This window comes from Artemia sp. Qi Xiang Cuo, chromosome 11, assembly GCF_049724085.1.
Source record: "Artemia sp. Qi Xiang Cuo chromosome 11, ASM4972408v1, whole genome shotgun sequence".
NCBI lineage: Eukaryota > Metazoa > Arthropoda > Branchiopoda > Anostraca > Artemiidae > Artemia > Artemia sp. Qi Xiang Cuo.
The window spans coordinates 64,296,903-64,315,752 of record NC_142804.1 but is presented as its reverse complement, the minus strand read 5'-3'; the positions used below and the strand labels follow the sequence as shown (position 1 = coordinate 64,315,752).

At 36.6% G+C, this 18,850-nt stretch overlaps 1 protein-coding gene across 2 annotated transcripts in view; it reads right to left on the bottom strand.

Moving 5' to 3' along the window:
- The window catches only part of LOC148947240 (mpv17-like protein), a 75,887-nt gene that overhangs the window by 52,844 nt on the left and 4,193 nt on the right, over positions 1 to 18,850 (bottom strand). For both annotated transcript variants that reach the window (XM_089096944.1, XM_089096945.1), the window contains exon 2: positions 4,494 to 4,682. In XM_089096944.1, coding sequence (XP_088953070.1) covers positions 4,494 to 4,609 — 116 coding nt within the window. In that variant the 5' untranslated portion in view covers positions 4,610 to 4,682. The remainder of the gene's footprint in view (positions 1 to 4,493; positions 4,683 to 18,850) is intronic.

The window sequence follows — 18,850 nt, the reverse complement described above, 5'->3', positions numbered from 1 at the left end:
AAATGTTTGTTGACTTAAATTTATGACTACTAGACCTTATGAAACTTTATGATGATGTGTAATCCTAGTAGAATACTTTTCAAATTTATGTTTTTCTAGCTTGTCTGAATGTACTTTCCTAGTTATTTAAAAAACAAACTTAAAATCTTTGTCATGGATCTTGCCAACCTTAGTGAAATCTTCTGGGGTAAGAGTATTGCTCAGTTGCTGTCTAATTGTATTGATCTGTTGAAAAACCATGTTTCTCCTCTGTTGAAGGTCCTTTAATTCATGATTAATAAAGATTAGGCCAGCTTTGTTCTGAGCAGATTTATAGTTCTTACTAGATATTTTCACTCTGGGTCTCATAGAGTGTGGAATTAAATTTTGTTTCTTACATTGTTGTAAGAATTTTTGGTGATTAATGATTCTAGCTTTCTTCCTAAATAGGAGAGATAGATCTTTGACTTGCTTGGCCACACACCCACCATAGGTCTTACTAATTTATTCTCTGAGGCCAACTTGACTCTTATACATGATAATGGTAATAAGCTTACCTAAGCTATGGATGTCAGGTATTGTGTTATCTTGGAACGATAATTTCGACAGGACCTGTGCCTGTCATCATCAGGTTCAAATTCAAGACTCTTACCAGAATATAAAATCACTAAATAAAATAAAACTAAAATCAGTGAACAACACTAATAATAAGTCGAACTTGGAATTATTTTTGTAATATGGCCCGGATTTCGGTAGAGGCATTGATGGCCGCTATCCTAGTTGATCTCAAAAAGGTTGGGTCTATAGAAGTAGGGTGGAGTTTTTTTGCGAGTTCTTAGCCTATGGGTGATGGGTTCCCAAATTTCACTGATGCGGAACTCTCCATTGTCTTTATTAATGGCTGGTTTGTTTTTAGCAATTTCCAGAGCTTCTCTGATTTTCTGCTTTAAGAGTTGTGGAACAATAGCAATAAGTTGAGCCTGGTCAAAATCAACGGAGTGAGAAGGGTTTTCAAAAATAATTAAAGGTATTGCATTGAAAACTAGAAGAAGGTGTTTAGGCTAATCTGTAGTTATGATATTCAAGTAACTGCGTGCTCCAATTACCTGGTATCTAGCTCAGTTAACATATAGAAAAACATGACATAACAAATTATAAAGAAAAATCTGGTGACAGACAAGGCAAAGGATTGGTCAAAATACCGATTAACTGAAGAATTGACGCCTGAATATCCATAACGGCAGGTGAACTTAAAGTCCCCTCTTTTAATTATGCTCGAAATAAGGGTTCTAGATTCAAATTTGTTTGTAACATGAAATTTACGTTTTAGATCATTGACCCTTTATGTTTGATTTTGCGCTTGATGGCTGTCCCAGGGCACATCCTCTGAGGGGGCATCAAATTGGTTTTTTACTATGATCTTCTGTTTATTTATATTGTGGCTTTAATGTGGAGGGGGGGGGGGGGTGATGTAAAACTGGTATTGTCCCCAGTCTCCATACTATAAAAAACCCTCGATTAAAATCTTTTTACGCTTATTCCTCATTTGTAAAATCCATTAATCACAAATTATTAACATTGCAAATTTTCATAGTTTAAGAAAAATTATTTTAAAAAAATTGAAAAAAACATTTTAATGAAGATACTATATTTAAACACACCACGTCTGAGGACAAATCACCTATCAAGGTTAAAAGCACCTATCTATAAGAAAAAAAAGAAAAAAAAAACAGCCTACATGAAAATTATTTTTAGCCCAAATCAGGCGAAAGGGTAGGCCTATTGAGCTTAAGCTATGAGATAGCCTATTAGTTTGAAACTAATTTTAAGAAACTTGTGCAATATTTAGATATTCTTCATATCTGAATTTTTAAATTTAAATATATTTAGATTTTAAATAAAAGCTTTTCAAAGAAAAGTAGAGAACAATATTAAAACCTAACACGAGCAAAAATGAAGTCATATAATTGGTCCAACTTAAAAAGTTCAGAAATGACTATACATGAATAAACGAAACCTAAAATGAGCAGAAATCAAAATGAATAACCAAGACGAACTTGAAAAACTTTTATCTTTTTTGGGGGCGTTGTCCATGGTCTAAGGACTTAAGGATATAAGCTTCAAGTCAATTTGGAAAAGAGTTTTTGGCTCGTTTATGCGAGGTTGGATCCACCTACCTAAAGTTCCCTTTGTACATTTAGGTCCCCTTAGTTCATAAACTTACAGCTGTAAGTTTCAAACAAATTAGAGACAAAGGTGTTTTGCCTATTTTCAGGTCTCTTAATGCCCTCCTTCCTCCCCCAAAAACATTTGAGGTCCTTCTGGCCAATAGAGGGACCTCAAGTCCAGATCTGAATGGTTAGCCAATATCAGACACACATACCTTTTTTCTAATCAAACCCATCCAAGAACAATGGGCAATTTGTATAATTTGGGGATCTTAACTCCAGGACTGTGTACAATATGTCATCATTGGAGGCAAATATTCACTTGACCTCTGAATTATTTTGAGCAAAATTTCGGCCCAATGCTAAGGCAGCTTACAAGGGACCCAAGGGCACAGTAGGAAGGCTGGTTGCCCTCCAACCACTTTTGGGCGTCATACGAGTCATACAATTTTCAATTGATTCGAAAATTTTCAATTTTCGTCACAAGTTCTCTTCCACGTTTCTACGACAAATTCTTCTTTAAAAAGTGGCAAGAAAAAAAAATACATTTAAGACACATTGCTAGTTACTTAGTCATTCTTATTGTGGTGACCCTTACTACAATCCAACAGTTTGAGATACTGCCATCAAGGGTATTTCCACTATTTTTTATTCAGGATGGTATGTTTTTTTGGGCGGGGGGGGGGGGGAAGGGCACAAAAAACTTTAAAAAAGGCATCGAATTTTTTTTTACATACATTTTATTAAATTTCAACGAGTCGCACCAAAATTTCAGGAGGGGTTAGGGGTTCAAACCCTGAGCCCACCCCTCAAAAGTATCAAAAAATACATTTTTGAAAAAAACCTTTCAAGAATGAATGCTCTATTACAATAGCAATGTGAATGAAAATTTAGACTTTTTTTTATTTTTCCATTTTTCCATTACAATTTTTGAAGAATGCTAGTGCTCTTTTTTTTTTTTTTTTTTTGTGTGTGTGTGTGTTTAAATAGATTCTCACTTCATATTTTTTTGAGAGCGGATAAAAAAAAAAGAAAAGGGAAAAAAAGTCACTTGCTATAACCAACTGGCCATATTAGCAGAATTCTAAAATGCTTTCAAAAGAGCACTCATAAAAGTTTAACATAAAGAGCAGGGGAATTAACGGGTTGTAGCCTCCTTATATAAATGATATTTTAAGCTTTAGAACATTGCTCTTTACTTCCAACTGAAAGAACTCCACTAATCAATCCTCAGCCCCAAAGAAAAAGAAAGGAAAAAAAGTTCATCTACCTTTGAAGGGAAAGCAAGGAAATACGGATCAGATTGAAGGATACTCTTCAGAAGTTCCTTAACATTGCCGACATTACTGCTATTGAGGCCCTCTCATAGCAACAGATTGGTCCACGTGGAGGAGCAAAGTTGCTAAACTCTCTATGCCACATATCATATGGCAGGAGCCTATACTATACCCCTCATAGCAGCAGATTGGTCCACCTGGAGGAGCAAAGTTGCTATACTCTTTGTGCCACATATCATGAGGCAGGAGCCTATGCTATACCCCTCATTGCAGCAGATTGGTCCACCTGGAGGAGCAAAGTTGCTATACTCTCTTTGACACATATCATGAGGCAGGAGCCTATACTATACCCCTCATAGCAGCAGATTGGTCCACCTGGAGGAGCAAAGTTGCTATACACTCTATGCCACATATCATGTGGCAGGAGCCTATACTATACCCCTCATAGCAGCAGATTGGTCCACCTGGAGGAGCAAAGTTGCTATACACTCTATGCCACATATCATGTGGCAGGAGCCTATACTATACCCCTCATAGCATAAGATTGGTCCACATGGAGGAGCAAAGCTGCTATACTCTCTATGCAACATATCGTATAGCAGGAACCTATACTACACCCCTCAAAGCAGCAGATTGGTCCATTTGAAGGAGCAAAGTTGCCATAATCTCTATGCCACATATCATGTGGCAGGAGCTTTAAGTCAAAGGATGAAAATCACCCTTGTTTATTTTTTTTATCATTAATATATTTTTTTTGTCAAACATCATGTATAGCCAGTGTGGTCTTATAGGGTGCTTAGCCTACTTCAATGCTTTCCAATGGTACTAAAGGCATAAAAATACTTTAAGATCACAGGCAGAGCTAAAGGCTAGCAAGCAGAAGGAAGGGAGGATAACTTGCAGTTCTCTCTAGCTGGCTATTTTCTCTTCCCCTCCCCTACCCCACATACAAAAATCCATGGTTATTAATTCATCTATTAAAACAAAACTGCAGTAAAATAAAGAATTGTGGCTAAAATCATTCCTGACTTTGAGGTTTTCAATTCCAAAAGCAATAAGAATAACTCACCGAACTTCATTTATCTTTTTCCCTTCAAGTATCTGTTGGCCAACCTGACGGGTGAGTTCTGATGTGGGCCAAAGACAAGCATAAGTGACAACTCCTCTGAATATATGATGAACCATAGTGAAGGGCAATTCCCTTTAAATTATTTGCAGTATGTACTTATGATATCCCCAGTTGCATATCTTTTTGGTTCTATCAAACAAAGCATAAACAGAAAAGGATTCATTATTTCTATTGTAGATCATGGAAATCACATACCAACATATCTAGGATGAAAAGAAAACCACTAAACCTTTAAAAGCTGAAAAAAAAAACACTCCAGTTAATGACCTGTAAAAAAAATTATCTGTGTCAATTTCAGCATTGAATTTGTGTTTGTACTGAAAATCTTGGCATTGAAGAACCTACCCATTAGAGCCTAATTATATAATTAACTAAAAAAAAACAAGTTTTTTTTTCAACTGAAAGTAAGGAGCGACATTAAAACTTAAAACGAACAGAAATTATTCCGTATATGAAAGGGGCTGTCGCCTCCTCAACGCCTCACTCTTTACGCTAAAGTTTTTTTATTGTTTTAAAAAATAAAGTTGTGTGACAGAGTCAAATTTTAGCGTAAAGAGCGAGGCGTTGAGCTGGTTTTAATATCGCTCCTTACTTTCACTTAAAAAAACTTGTTTTTTTAATTTAATTTCTGAACGTTTTTGAATTAATGGAACTTTGAATTTGGCTCACCGTACATGAATAATCAGAATGAAACTTGTATAATAATTTTACTTGTTTTGGCTTAATGGTTTTCTCGAAATTTTGTACAGACGTAACTTACGAATTAAATTACGTAACGAACTTTTATATTTGTATGTTTGTATTACGTATATTAGGGAGTTTACCCCTAGTCAATACCTCGTGCTTTACGCTAAAGTTCGAATTTTGTTCTGATCACAAACCCCTGAATCACAAAGGCCGGTTAATTAGAATAAATAGCTCTTTTGAAATTACTAAAAAAACTTTAGCATAAAGGGCGAGGTATTGACTAGGGGGCGAATCCCTCATATACGTAATCATTTCTGTTTGTTTTAAGTTTTAATGTTGCTCCTTACTTTCAGTTGAAAAAACTAGTTTTTTTAATTTAATTTCTGATCTTTTTTAAATAATGCTGGGAAATCCGGCGTCCCCCTACATAGAAATATCTTTTCCCCCAAAGAAATATCCTCCATGGAAAGATCCTCTCCCGTAACCCCTCCTCCGACCCCCCCCACCAGAAAAAAAATCCCTCCTGAAACGTCTGTATACTTCCCATTAACCAATATTATATGTAAACAATGCGCAAAGTTCATAACTTACAGCCCTTCCCCCAGGAACTGTGGGGGATTACCTCAAAGACATATTTATTAGATTTTTGACTATGCTGAACAAAATGACCATCTCAAAATTTTGATTGGGAGACTTCGGGGGAAAAATAAGCGTGCGAGGGGGCCAAGTTACCCTCCAATTTTTTTGGTCACTTAAAAAGGGCACTAGAACCTTTAATTTCCGTTCAGATGAGCCCTCTCATAATATTATAGGACTACTAGATCGATATGATCACCCCTGGGAAAATAAAAAAAAAAACAAACAAACGAATAAACACACATCCGAGATCTTTCTTTGGCAAAACAATACAAAATTCAACATTTTTGCAGATAGGAGCTTGAAACTTCTATAGTAGGGTTCTCTGATACGCTGAATCTGATGGTGTGATTTTAATGAAAGTTCTATGACGTTTAGAGGTTGCTTCCTCTTTTTTTCAAAAATGAGACACATTTTCTCAGGCATGTAATTTCTGATGGGTAAGACTAAACTTAATAAAACTTATATATTTGAACTCAGCATAAAAATTTGATTCTGCTGATGTATCTATTGGTATCAAAATGTCGGTTTTTAGAGTTTTGGTTACTATTGAGCCGGGTCGCCCCTTACATACAGTTCGTTACCCCGAACTGTTTGATATACAAATAAATTATCCCAGCATCAAATTGTCTGGGACCAGTTTCCACATATGCAATCTTTTTCCAAACATGCCTATTTGGAACATCTATCTTAGTGACCTCTAAAGAAAATCACAATACCTTGAGCACCCTCAGAGTGCTGATATTAAACAACCCGCATGCCCAAGAAAAAAAAAATGGAACTTTTGGGAATATAAATAGTTTTTATCCAGACCCTGCTCCCTCTCAAAAACAAAGCTTGAAGCCACCCTCCCCCGTCTGCATACATAGCTGAGAGTAAGATCAACTGAGATTCAAACTGTAACCTAAATTGTAAGCAAACTGTAAGCTAAACCAATTTTATGACAAATATTTTCTTTTGTACTTAATATTGAAAATATTAATTAAAATTATAGTAACATTTTGAACAGATGAGCTTTCAGCAATTAATATCATTACACATAAAATATTCAGTTTAAATTATTAGCTCTTTTTAAACTAGTTAAAGATGAATACAGTTTCACTACAAACAAGTGTTTGGGTACTGCCTCCTTTCCTAACTGTAAATAAAAACCAAAAGCCTACTGCGTCATTGGCGCTTAACTGAAAAAGGATTACATTAAAAATATTTTCTTTTCCAGTTCTTACAGCATTGATAATAAAAATACAATTACAGAGAAATATATTCTTCAACTGATGTATCTTTCAATAATTAATACCACTATATATCAAATATTCAATTTTATGTTCTTTATACTTTTCAAGACTGTTCAAGAAACGTATAGTTTTCAGTAAAGCACCAATGACGCAGTAGGTTTTAGACTTTTACAGTGAGAGAAGGTCATACCCAAACTCTTGTTTGGGGTGATTTTTGTTCGTTTCAAGCTTGATTTGCATATTCAATTTAAGTTTCACTCGTTTTAAGACTTATTCATTAATTTACATTAATATCTATTGTATGTTTGTTTGTATTGATTGTTTATTTAATTTTTGTTCGGTTTGGGTTTCATTTATTCTTTAATAGTAATTTCTAGTCGTTTTGAGTTTGAGTTTGAATTTTAAAAGGTATTTGTATCTGCTGAGCTTAAGTTTAAAATGGTCTTTACTTTTCTTTGAAAAACTTATTTTTGGGAAAGTTTTTTTTTTAATTAATTTTTATTCGTTTATGATTGCAAAAAATTTCAAGTTTTTAAAAATTTATTATTTCAAAATCAAACTTAAAAAAAATCAAATATTCATCAAAGTAACAATATCAAAGTGAAAAAATGGGTTTGTGTCAACCTCGGAGTTTCTATTATCTGATGTTTGAACTAGGGTAAAGTAACCGAACATTTCGTCCCCCAAAATCCGTAACCGGGGACAAAAATTTTCAGGTTACTTGAGCAGGCTTCAAAACTGTTGATCGGAAACGGTCGTGCATTAGACTGAAAATAGTCTGTATTCGTCCCCACCCTCGTCTGTGGTCCGATATGCCGTGAAACTTCAAGAAGAAAATATTCTTCAGTTTCCAGGGGCACGCGTATAATCAAGGTGTCCGACTGAAGGTTAGGATTTTGAAGTGAGTAACCGACAAACGTAATTTTTTTTTTTTACTTTTGAAAGTACACACGAATTGTTGCATTAAGTTTTTTCTAAATTAATTCCTTTTCTTGTTGGCATGCATAGAATAGGCTATATGTGCTTCTTTACTTCAATTTTTTACCTAGATTAGCAAGGGACCAAAACAGGTTACTAGGGGACGAATTGTTTGATGACTTTTATTTAGTTTCTCGCGCCCGGACTGACGAAATTTCAACTGTCTCGGTACTCAGTTATCACGGAAATTACCAGGAAAACTATAGCTTTTCATTTTACCAGGGACGACCTGTAACAAAAATTGTCCCCCTTGTGGCTTGAATGACCAAAGGGACAGAATAAAGATATCAGGGCCGAAACTTTCTAATAACATACTTTTTAAAGGTCAACCATCTAAGAGACGAATTGTAGAAAAAAGGGACTAATTTTGCTGATTTGTTTTTTTTTTCGTCCCCCAGTATAAAGCAGAAATTTAAGTGTTTTGTTTTTCAATGACCGATTTTCCAAGTTTTAAGTACTATTATTAGGTTAATGCAGTGTTTTATTAAAGTGTTTTATGATTATTGCTGATCAAAGTCTATGGTATTTGTGCCTTTCATTTATGTTATTTTACTATGTTCGCGGCCATATATTTGGCTTTAAAACCTACTTCTCTATTTATCTATCTAATATGCAGAATAATTATGCCAAACACATTTTACATGCAGACCCGCTATACTTTACCCCCCCCCCCATAATGTGAAAATTTACAGCCCAAATTAATTTCTGAAGTAACAAAGAAACTAACGAAAAAGATGGTGTGTTCTCGAATTTTACACAGCATAAACTTGAGTGAATGGAGACAAATTTTTGCTGCAATTCATCCCTGGTAAAATGAAAAGCTGTAGTTTTCCTGGTAATTTCCGTGATAACTGAGTACCGAGACAGTTGAAATTTCTTCTGTCCGGGCGCGAGAAACTAAATAAAAGTCATCAAACAATTCGTCCCCTAGTAACCTGTTTTGGTCCCTTGCTAATCTAGGTAAAAAATTGAAGTAAAGAAGCACATATAGCCTATTCTATGCATGCCAACAAGAAAAGGAATTAATTTAGAAAAGACCGAATGCAACAATTCGTGTGTACTTTCAAAAGTAAAAAAAAAAAAAATTACTTTTGTCGGTTACTCACTTCAAATTCCTAACCTTCAGTCGGGCACCTTGATTATATGTGTGTCCCCGGAACTGAAGAATCTACGACGACCCCTTCTATATGAAGCGCCTCTGGGAAAAAAATAAATGGAGTGTGGGGGGAGGCTAACTGCCCTCCAATAACTTTCTAATCTTAAAAAGTTTCTTAAGGCTTTTTATTTCGACTTAAATGAGCCACCTATGACTATTATACTAGTCCCTCGTCTATAAGCACCGCATATGCTCCACAGGACATAATATACAGCGCCTCATCTCGAGTCATTGAGGACTGCTTTCACACCGGAGTTTTTTTTTATCAGAGCTTTTAACTATTTTTAACAAAATGTCTGTCTCCAAATTTTTTATCTGATACATTTAGGGCGCGGAGGAGGAGGGGGGCTAGTTGCCCTCCGATCTCTTTTTACTCTTAAAAAGTGAGAACTTTCAATTTCCAATCAAATGAGCCTCTCCGAAGTTTATACAAGCATTCCTTCCAAAAGAACTATATTGCCCCTAGAGCATTACTCATAACACCTGCCTCCGGGCCCTGGCGAGTTCCGTCGACACAGGAATTTTTCTAATCTGACCTTTGAACTATTTTTAATGAAATGGCTATTATAAAATTTTATCGGATAGACTTGGGAAAAAATAGTGTGTTTTGGAGGGCGGGGCTAGTTACCTTCGGATATATTTTGACTCTTAAAAATTGAGCTAAAAACTGAAGTTTTTCTTTTCAATAAATCTTTCTTTAAAAAAAAAACACTAGAACTTTCACTTTCCAATCAAATGAGCCCTCTCTGAAGCTTATACCAGCACCCCTTTCATAAGAACCATATACGCCCCCAGGACAACAGTTAAAACGCCTATCCCCCGGGCTCTGGGGGGAGTTTTTGTTATCTAATTTTTGAACAATTTCCAAAACACTGGCTATCTCAAAAGTTTTAGCAGACGGGTTTGGGGAAAAAAGAGAGCGTGGGGGGCGGGTAGTTTAACTCTCTTGACTCTTAAAACGTGAACTAGAACTTCCAATTTCCAATCAAATGAGCCCTCTATGAAATTTATACGAGCATCCCTTTCAAAAAAACCATTCATGCCCTTAGGGCATAACTTAGAACGCCTTCCCCTGGACCCTGGGGGTTTCTATTGACACCGGCTTTTTTCTTATCTGGCCTTCGAACTATTTTTAACAATATGTCTATCACAAAATTTTTATCAGATAGGTTTTGAAAAAGAAGGCGGGGGGGGGGGGGGCTAGCTGCCATCGAGTCTCTTTTGACTATTAAAAAGTGACCTCAAACTTCCAATATCTAATCAAATGAGCCCTATCTGAAGTTCATACGAGCATCCCTTTCATACGAACAATATATGCCCCAGGGCATAACTTACAACGCCAGCCCTCGAGCCCTGGAGGGTTTCGATGACACCTGGTTTTTACTTTTTTGACTTTTGAGAAGTGTCAAACTTAATAGCTGTAACATAATTTTTATTGTCAATGTTTGTAGGAAAAGGGGCGTGGGGGGGGGCTAGTTGCCCTCAAACTACTTTCAACGCTTAGAAACTGGATTACAGCTTTCAATTTTCAATCAAATGAGCCATCTCTGATGTTTTTACGAGCATCCTTCAATAAGAACCCTATATTCCCCCAGGACATAACTTACAACACCTGCCATGGGGGGCTGTGTTGACCCCTGAGTTTTCGTTATATGGTCTTTGAACTATTTAAAAAAACAAAACTATCTCAAAGTTCTTATCGGATCGGTTTGAAGAAAAAAGGGCGTGGAGGGGAGGGGGGGGGGTAGGTGCCCTCCAATATCTTTTGACTCTTAAAAAGTAAACTAGAACTTTCAATTTCAAATCAAATGAGCCCTCTTTAAAGTTAATACGAGCATCCCTTCCATAAGACCCATATATGCTCCCAGGGCATAACTTACGACGCCTGTCCCCGGGCCCTGGGGGGTTGTGTCGACACCGGAATTTTTGTTATATGATCTTTGAACGATTTTTAACAAAATAGTTATCTTAACAATTTTATTGAATGCATTTGCGAAAAAAGGGTCTGGGGGGGGGAGCTGGTTACCCTTCAATATCTTTTGATGCTTAAAAAGTTAACTAAAACTTTAGATGCCAAGTTAAATAGTCCCTCTCTGAAGTTTGAATACGTGATTTGTCCATAGAGTCTTACATGCCCTCAGGAACTAGCTTGAAACTCTTGCCCTAAATACTGTGGGGGGAATGCTCAACCCAATCATGTAATCCCCAGAGCTTTTGACTACGTTGAGCAAAATAACTGTCCCTAATGTTTGATTGGGGGTGTTTGGAAATGGTGGGCGTGGAAGGGGTGTCAGTTGCCTTAGAATCACTTTCGACTATTAAAAAGGGAACTAGCCACTTAAATTTCCAATCGAATGAGCCTTTTCTGAAGTTTCTACGACAACGACGTCTATACAAAACCTTATATGCCCCTAGGGCATAACTTACAACCCTTGCCCTGAGGGCCGTGGAGGAGTTGTCATCCTCAAAGACCTAATTTCCAGAACTTAAAACTACGTTGAATAAAATGGCTATCTCAAAATTTTGATTGGATGTATTTGGGGAAAAATGGGCGTGAGAGGGGGGTTAGTTGCCCTCCAATTACTTTCGACTATGAAAACGGGCACTAGCCCTTTGAATTTCCAATCAAATGAGCCTTTTTTGAAGTTCCTACAACAACGACTTCTCTAAAAACCTTATATGCCCCGAGGGCATAACTTAAAACCCTTGCCCTGAGGGTTGTGGGGGAGTGTCCTACTCAAAAACATATTTTCTATCTGGAAATCAACTACGCTGAACAAAATGGCTATCTAAAAATTTTGAGTGGACATGTTTGGGGGAATGATGGGCGTGGGCGGGGAGGCTAGTTGCCCTATAATCATTTTCGACTATTAAAATGGGTACTAGCTCTTTGAATTTCCAATCGAATGAGCCTTTTTTGAAGTTTCTACGACAATGCCTTGCATAAAAATCTTATATGTCCCCCGGGGTATAACTTAAAACCCTTGCCCTGAGGGTTGTGGGGGATTGTCCTCCTCAAAGACATATTTTCCATCTGGAAATCAACTACGCTGAACAAATTGGCTATATCAAAATTTTGTTTGGATGTGTTTGGGGGAATGAAGGGCGTGGGGGGAGGGGGGTTGTTGCCCTCCAATCACTTTCGACTATTAAGAAGGGCACTAGAACTCTCGATTTCCAATCGAATGAGCCCCTTTTGAAGTTTCTTCGACGACCCCTTCCATATGAAGTGCCTCTGGGAAAAAAAATAATAAGTAAAAAATAAAACATTGGAGCCGTATGGCCTTTACTATGGGCAACGCTATAGCGTTGCCTCTGATCATAGGCAGCGCAATCGCACTGCCTAAGTAAAGAGCGATGTGGGCACAATGTATTATTTTTTTTTTGTGGTCTTAGACAAGGGCACTTCGTATCGAAGGAGTTGTAGAAACTTCAAAAAGGCCTCATTCGATTGGATATTGGAGTGGCTAGTGCCCTTTTTAATAGTCAAAAGTGATTGGAGGGCAACTAGCCATCCAAACGCCCATCATTCCCCCAAACACATCCAATCAAAATTTTGAGATAGCCATTTTGTTCAGCATAATCCCCCACACTCCCCCACAACCCTCCGGGCAAAGGTTTTAAGTTATGCCCTGTGGGCATATAAGAACGATGTTGGCACAATGTACCATTTATTATTTTTTTCCTTTAGTGCAGGGCACTTCGTATCAAAGAAGTTGTAATAGAAACTTCAAAAAGGGCTCATTCAATTGGAAATGGGAGTGGCTTGTGCCCTTTTTAATAGTCGAAAGTGATTGGAAGGCAACTAACACCCCTTCCACGCAAACCATTTCCCCAAACACATCCAATCAAAATTTTGAGAACCCATAGCCCTCAGGGCAAGGGTTTTAAGTTATGCCCTGGGGGCATGTAAAGTTTTTATAGAATGCATTGTTTTAGAAATTTCAAAAAAGGCTAGGCTCATTCGATTGGAAATTCAAAGGGCTAGTGCCCTTTTTAATAGTTGAAAGTGATTGGGGGGCAACTAAACCCCTTCTCATGCCCAACTTTTCCCCAAACACAACCAATCAAAATTTTGAGATAGCCATTTTATTCAACGTAGTTCTGGAAATTAGGTCTTTGAGGATGACAACCCCCCCCCCCAGCCCTCAGGGCAAGGGTTGTAAGATTATGCCCTGGGAGCATATAAGGTTTTTGTAGAACGCGTTGTCATAGAAACTTCTAAAAGTGCTCATTTGATTGGAAATTGAAATGGCTAGTGCCCTTTTAAAATAGTTGAAAGTAATTGGAGAGCGGCTAACGCCCCTCTGACGCCCACCATTTTCCCAAACACATCCAAACAAAATTTTGAGATATCTATTTTTTTCAACGTAGTTGAAAGTTCTGGAAATTACGTCTTTTAGTATGATAACCCCCTCAGAGCCCTGAGTGCAAGGGTTGTAAGTTATGCCATGTAATAATCGAAGGTGATTGGAAGGCAACTAACACCCCTTCCACATCCACCATTTCCCCAAAAACATCCTATGAAAATGTTGAGATAGCCATTTTGTTCCATGCAGTTCAAAGTTCAGGAAATTATAGCTTTGAGCAGAACACTCCCCTGGAGTCTTCAGGGCAAGGGTTATCAGTTATGCCCTGTGGGTTAGGGTTATCAGTTATGCCCTGTGGGCTTATAAGGTTTTTATTGAAATCTTTGTCATAGAAACTTGAAAAAGGGCTCATCCGATTGGAAATTCAAAGAGCCTTTTTTAATAGTTGAAAGTAATTTGAGAGCGACTAACGCCCCTCTCATACCCACCATTTTCCCAAACACATCCAATCAAAATTTTGAGATATCCATTTTTTTCAACTTAGTTGAAAGTTTTGGAAATTAGGTCTTTTAGGATGAAAGCCCCTCCAAAGCCCTCAGAGCAAGGATTGTAGGCTATGAACTGGGGGCATATAAGGTTTATATAGAAGGTTGTTGTAGAAATTTCAAAAAGGGCTCATTTAATTGGAAATTGAAATTGCCCTTTTTAATAGTCGAAAGTGAGTGGAGAGTAATTGCCCCCCCCCCTCTCACGCCCACCATTTCCCCAAAAACATTCAATCAAAGTTTAGAAATAGCCATTTTTTTCAACGTAGTTGAAAGTTCTGGAAATTATATATTTAAGGATGACAAACCCCCCAGAGCCGCCAGGGCAAAGGTTGTAAGTTATGCCCTGGGGACATATAAGGTTTTTAAGATAGTTGTTGTAAAACTTTAAAAGAGGATCATTAAATTGGATATTGAGAGGGCTAGTGCCCTTTTTAATAGTCAAAAGTGATTGGAGGGTAACTAACCCCCTCTAATGCCCACCATTCCTCCAAACACATCCAATAAAATTTTCAGATAGCCATTTTGTTCAACATAGTAGAAAGTTCTGGAAATTAGATCTTTCAGAATGACCCCCCCAGCCCTCAAGGCAAAAGATCGAGGTTATGCCCTGGGGGCATATAAGGTTTTTATAGAAAGCGTTGCCTTAGAAACTTCAAAAGGGCTCATTTGATTGGAAATTGAAAGGGCTAGTGCCATTTTTAATAGTTGAAAGTGATTGGATATCGAATAACGCACCTCTCATGCCCGCCATTTCCCCAAACACATCCAATCAAAATTTTTAGATACCTATTTTGTTTAAAGTTGTTAAAAATTTTGGAAATTAGGTCTTAGAGGATGACAACCACCCTCACAGCCGTTAGGGTAAGGGTTGCAATTTATTTCGGATCTTGTGTAGTGAAGTCTAAAAGGTTTTATTTTTTTTTTTTTTTTTTTTAGCACTGAGGACAACTTGGCTGAAGTCCTTGTCAAAATATTTGCTGCTTTTTCGTCTTCAAATTTTACCACTGGCTGACAAAATCCTCGTCTTCTCAACCTTTTTTTGGTTTTATTCATCATTTATTATTTCCTTTCCTCTCTTAGCTTCATACGCTGTAATTTATGCCCTGGGAGCATATAAGGTGTTTATAGGAAGTATTGTTGTTTCAAAAAGGGCTCATTCATTAGGAAATCGAAAAGCCTAGTGCCCTTTTTAATAGTCGAAAGTGATTGGAAGGCTTGATCAATGCGGGTATAATGTATTATTTTTTTTCTTGTTGTTGTTTAGACCAGGGCTCTTTGTATCAAAGGAGTTGTCATGGGAACTTCAAAAAGGCTCAATCAATTGAAAATAGAAAGGGCTGATACCCTTGTTAATAGTCGAAAGTGATTGGAGGGCAACTAATCCCCCTCCCACGCCCATCCTCCCATTTGCCCATTATGTTTAAAAACTAAATTTTGCCTTCAGATTAAATTAAAATGCACTGTAATAATGCTAATTCCCAATAAGGCATCTCAGCAGTATCCCAAGAACAACTGAGGATATTATGTTCAAACTTTCTGGGCTACTTCTGCTATTAGAATTTAACCAAATCAAAATGAAGTAAGTGTATCCAAGCTATTAACGAAGGTAAACTAACATAAGTTGGGCTCAATACCCCTATGCCTTCCCAAGGCCAGAACAAAATTTGCACTTTACTGAAAAAAATACAAATGAATGCACATTGTCAGTTTAATATACATCTACTGATATTTCGTAATCAAAATGTTAAGATTATTTGATTTATTAAAGTTATAAAAGTAAAAAATTTATATTTTTTTCTATAAATTGCAAATTATGTTGTACAGTGCAAGAAGTATTAATTAAAGTAACTTGTGTTCTCTCAGAAAGATATGATTTTACTAAATCCAGTGCTTTCCCATGAACTTCCAAATGATTAAGCTTAGAAAATAAATAAAATGAGAAATTAAGTTGAATGCTGTTAGAATGTCCAGAAAGAGACTTCCAGAAATTTATCCTTTGTCTGGACAATCACTCACAAATTGGATAATAATTATTATGGGATAATCAGTCCCATGTCCATTTTGGAAACCAAATAGAAGCCCTTAAACAATTAAAAAAAAAGTATACATTTGATTATATAATGCTCTTTCTACAATCTTAGAAATGCAGAGTGTTTAAATTGGGTGGAAATTAGACGCATTAGTATGGCCATCCCCTTGGTGCAGAGAAATAACTTTTGAAACCTTAAAAGCATCCCCTTGGTGTAGAGAAATAACTTTTGAAACCTTAAAAGCATCCCTCGGCGTAGAGAAATAACTTTTGAAACCTTAAAAGAAGCAGGAAAAACTCCTGTCTGAAACATTAAATTTTTCATTTGTAACACCACACATAACTAATTTCACAAGGTTAGAAATAGAAAAGGGAATAGAAACTTTGAAAAGGGCTCATTAAATTGTTAAATGGAGTGGCTTGTGCTCTTTTTAATAGTTGAAAGTGATTGGACGGCAACTAACACCCCTTCCATGCCCACCATTTCCCAAAACACATCCAATCAAAATAGCTTACAACCCTTGTAAGGGTGGCATAACTTACAACCCTTGCCCTGAGGGCTATGGGGGAGTGTCCTCTTCAAAAATATAATTTATATCTGGAAATCAACTATGCTGAACAAAATGACTATTTCAAAATTTTGATTGGATGTGTTTTGGGAATTGGTGGGCATGGAAGGGGTGTTAGTCGCCTTCTAATCACTTTCAACTATTAAAAAGGGCACAAGCCACTCCAATTTCTAATTGAATGAGCCCATATCAAAGTTTCTATGACAACTTCTTTGATACAGTGCCCTGGTCTAAAGGAAAAAAAAAATAATACATTGTGCCAACATTGTTCTTATATGCCCCCAGGGCATAACTTAAAACCCTTGCCCTGAGCGTTGTGGGGGAGTGGCCTTCTCAAAGACATAATTTCTATCTGGAAATCCACTATATTGAACAAAATGGCCATCTCAAAATTTTTATTGGATGTGTTTAGGGAAATGGTGGGCGTGGAAGGGGTATTAGTTTCCTTCCCATCACTTTTGACAATTAAAAAGGGCCCTAGCCACTCCAATTTCCAATCGAATGAGCCCTTTTCGAAGTTTCTACAACAACTTCTTCAATACGAAGTGCCCAGGTATGGAAAACAAAAGCATAAAGAAATAATACATTATGCCAATATCGTTCTTTACTTAGGTAGCGCAATTGCACTGACTATGAAAAGTCTAAATCACCAACACACAGCTATGAAATCATGTTTTCTAATTGGTAAAAATGCTACAATTAGGACACTATGGGTAAAAATCAGTTTGCTCTATTTACACTGGCAACATGTTGATTGAGGACAAACCTTCTTCAGGATGTCTATCTCTTGCCAACATGACAAAAACATTGACAAAATTCCAGAACTTGCACTTAAAGGTTGCTGAAAGATAAACAATTGACTGTTAAAGACTAGTGGGATATATTGGAGATTGGTACAGTGAATCTTTAACCAATAATTAGAACAGAAAAAAGGATGCAGCCTGTTCCTCAGGTTCTTACCCATGATAAAAAAGAACACTGTGTGAAATATGTCTTACTTTGGACAATACCTTTTAAGGAAATAGTTTTTTCATAGGTGCTATGGGTGCAGCCCAGAAATAAACAACAGTCAGGCCAATAGAAGAGGTCATCATCATTTTATAAAAGAAAGTGTCACCAACTCAAATCAAACATCAAAACTATGTTGATTGGCTTTTTTGAAGCCAAAGATGTAGTGTAGAAGTTTGTTCTTACAGGTTAGACTGTTAATCAAAATTTAAGTTATTGCCCAGAACAGTCTTTAAAAAGCATTTTACTATAATGACATTTATGATTGAAACCTACAATTAGAACATCATTCATGAACCTGTACATGAATATGCAGCTTTTTTGAACCTGTACATGTACATGAACCTGTACATGAATATGCACCTGTAACATATTAGCCCACATACAGCAAAAAGCCTTTAGCTTTTTCTTAGCAAGACTAGTAAAGAACAAATTTCTGTGTCATTATTGCCCAGAACAGTCTTTAAAAAGCATTTTACTATAATGACATTTATGATTGAAACCTACAATTAGAACATCATTCATGAACCTGTGCATGAATATGCAGCTTTTTTCAAAAATTGATTTTATTTCAAATATTGTGTTTTGTTAACTACAAGAGGCACTAGAAACAGGAATTTCCTTTAAAATGAGCCATTTAACAGCTCTTTAGGATATTCTAGGGCCCTCTAGCAGTGAAGAAGGAAAAAAACAACAATAAGGGCTTCCTATGAAAAAAATGTACTTTTCCTCTTTGTTCAAGCCACATGACTGTAAGTTTTCTTAACATGGTTTTTGGCCAAGGCAATTCCTATGTTGTACCTTTTTTTTAAATTGGTTTCAAAATAATTAATTTGGAATATTATTGGCCAAGGGTCATCTTTTACTAGGTTACAGTAACTGCTGCAAATACAATTACATTTTGAGCCATTAAAAGGCTAAAAGGGCTCAAGTTAAATATTGAGCAGTTCATGTTAAAGACCTACAAATGAAGTTAACATACCACTAGATGCCATTTTTTATGCTCTTTCTGAATATAATAATCACTTTTCTCACAAATTCAATTTTAAGCCCTTTTAGGACCCTTGTAAACAATGATTTCATTCTATATTTTTGGATATAAAAATGGGTTATAACATTTGTTCCAAACTTACTATTTGAT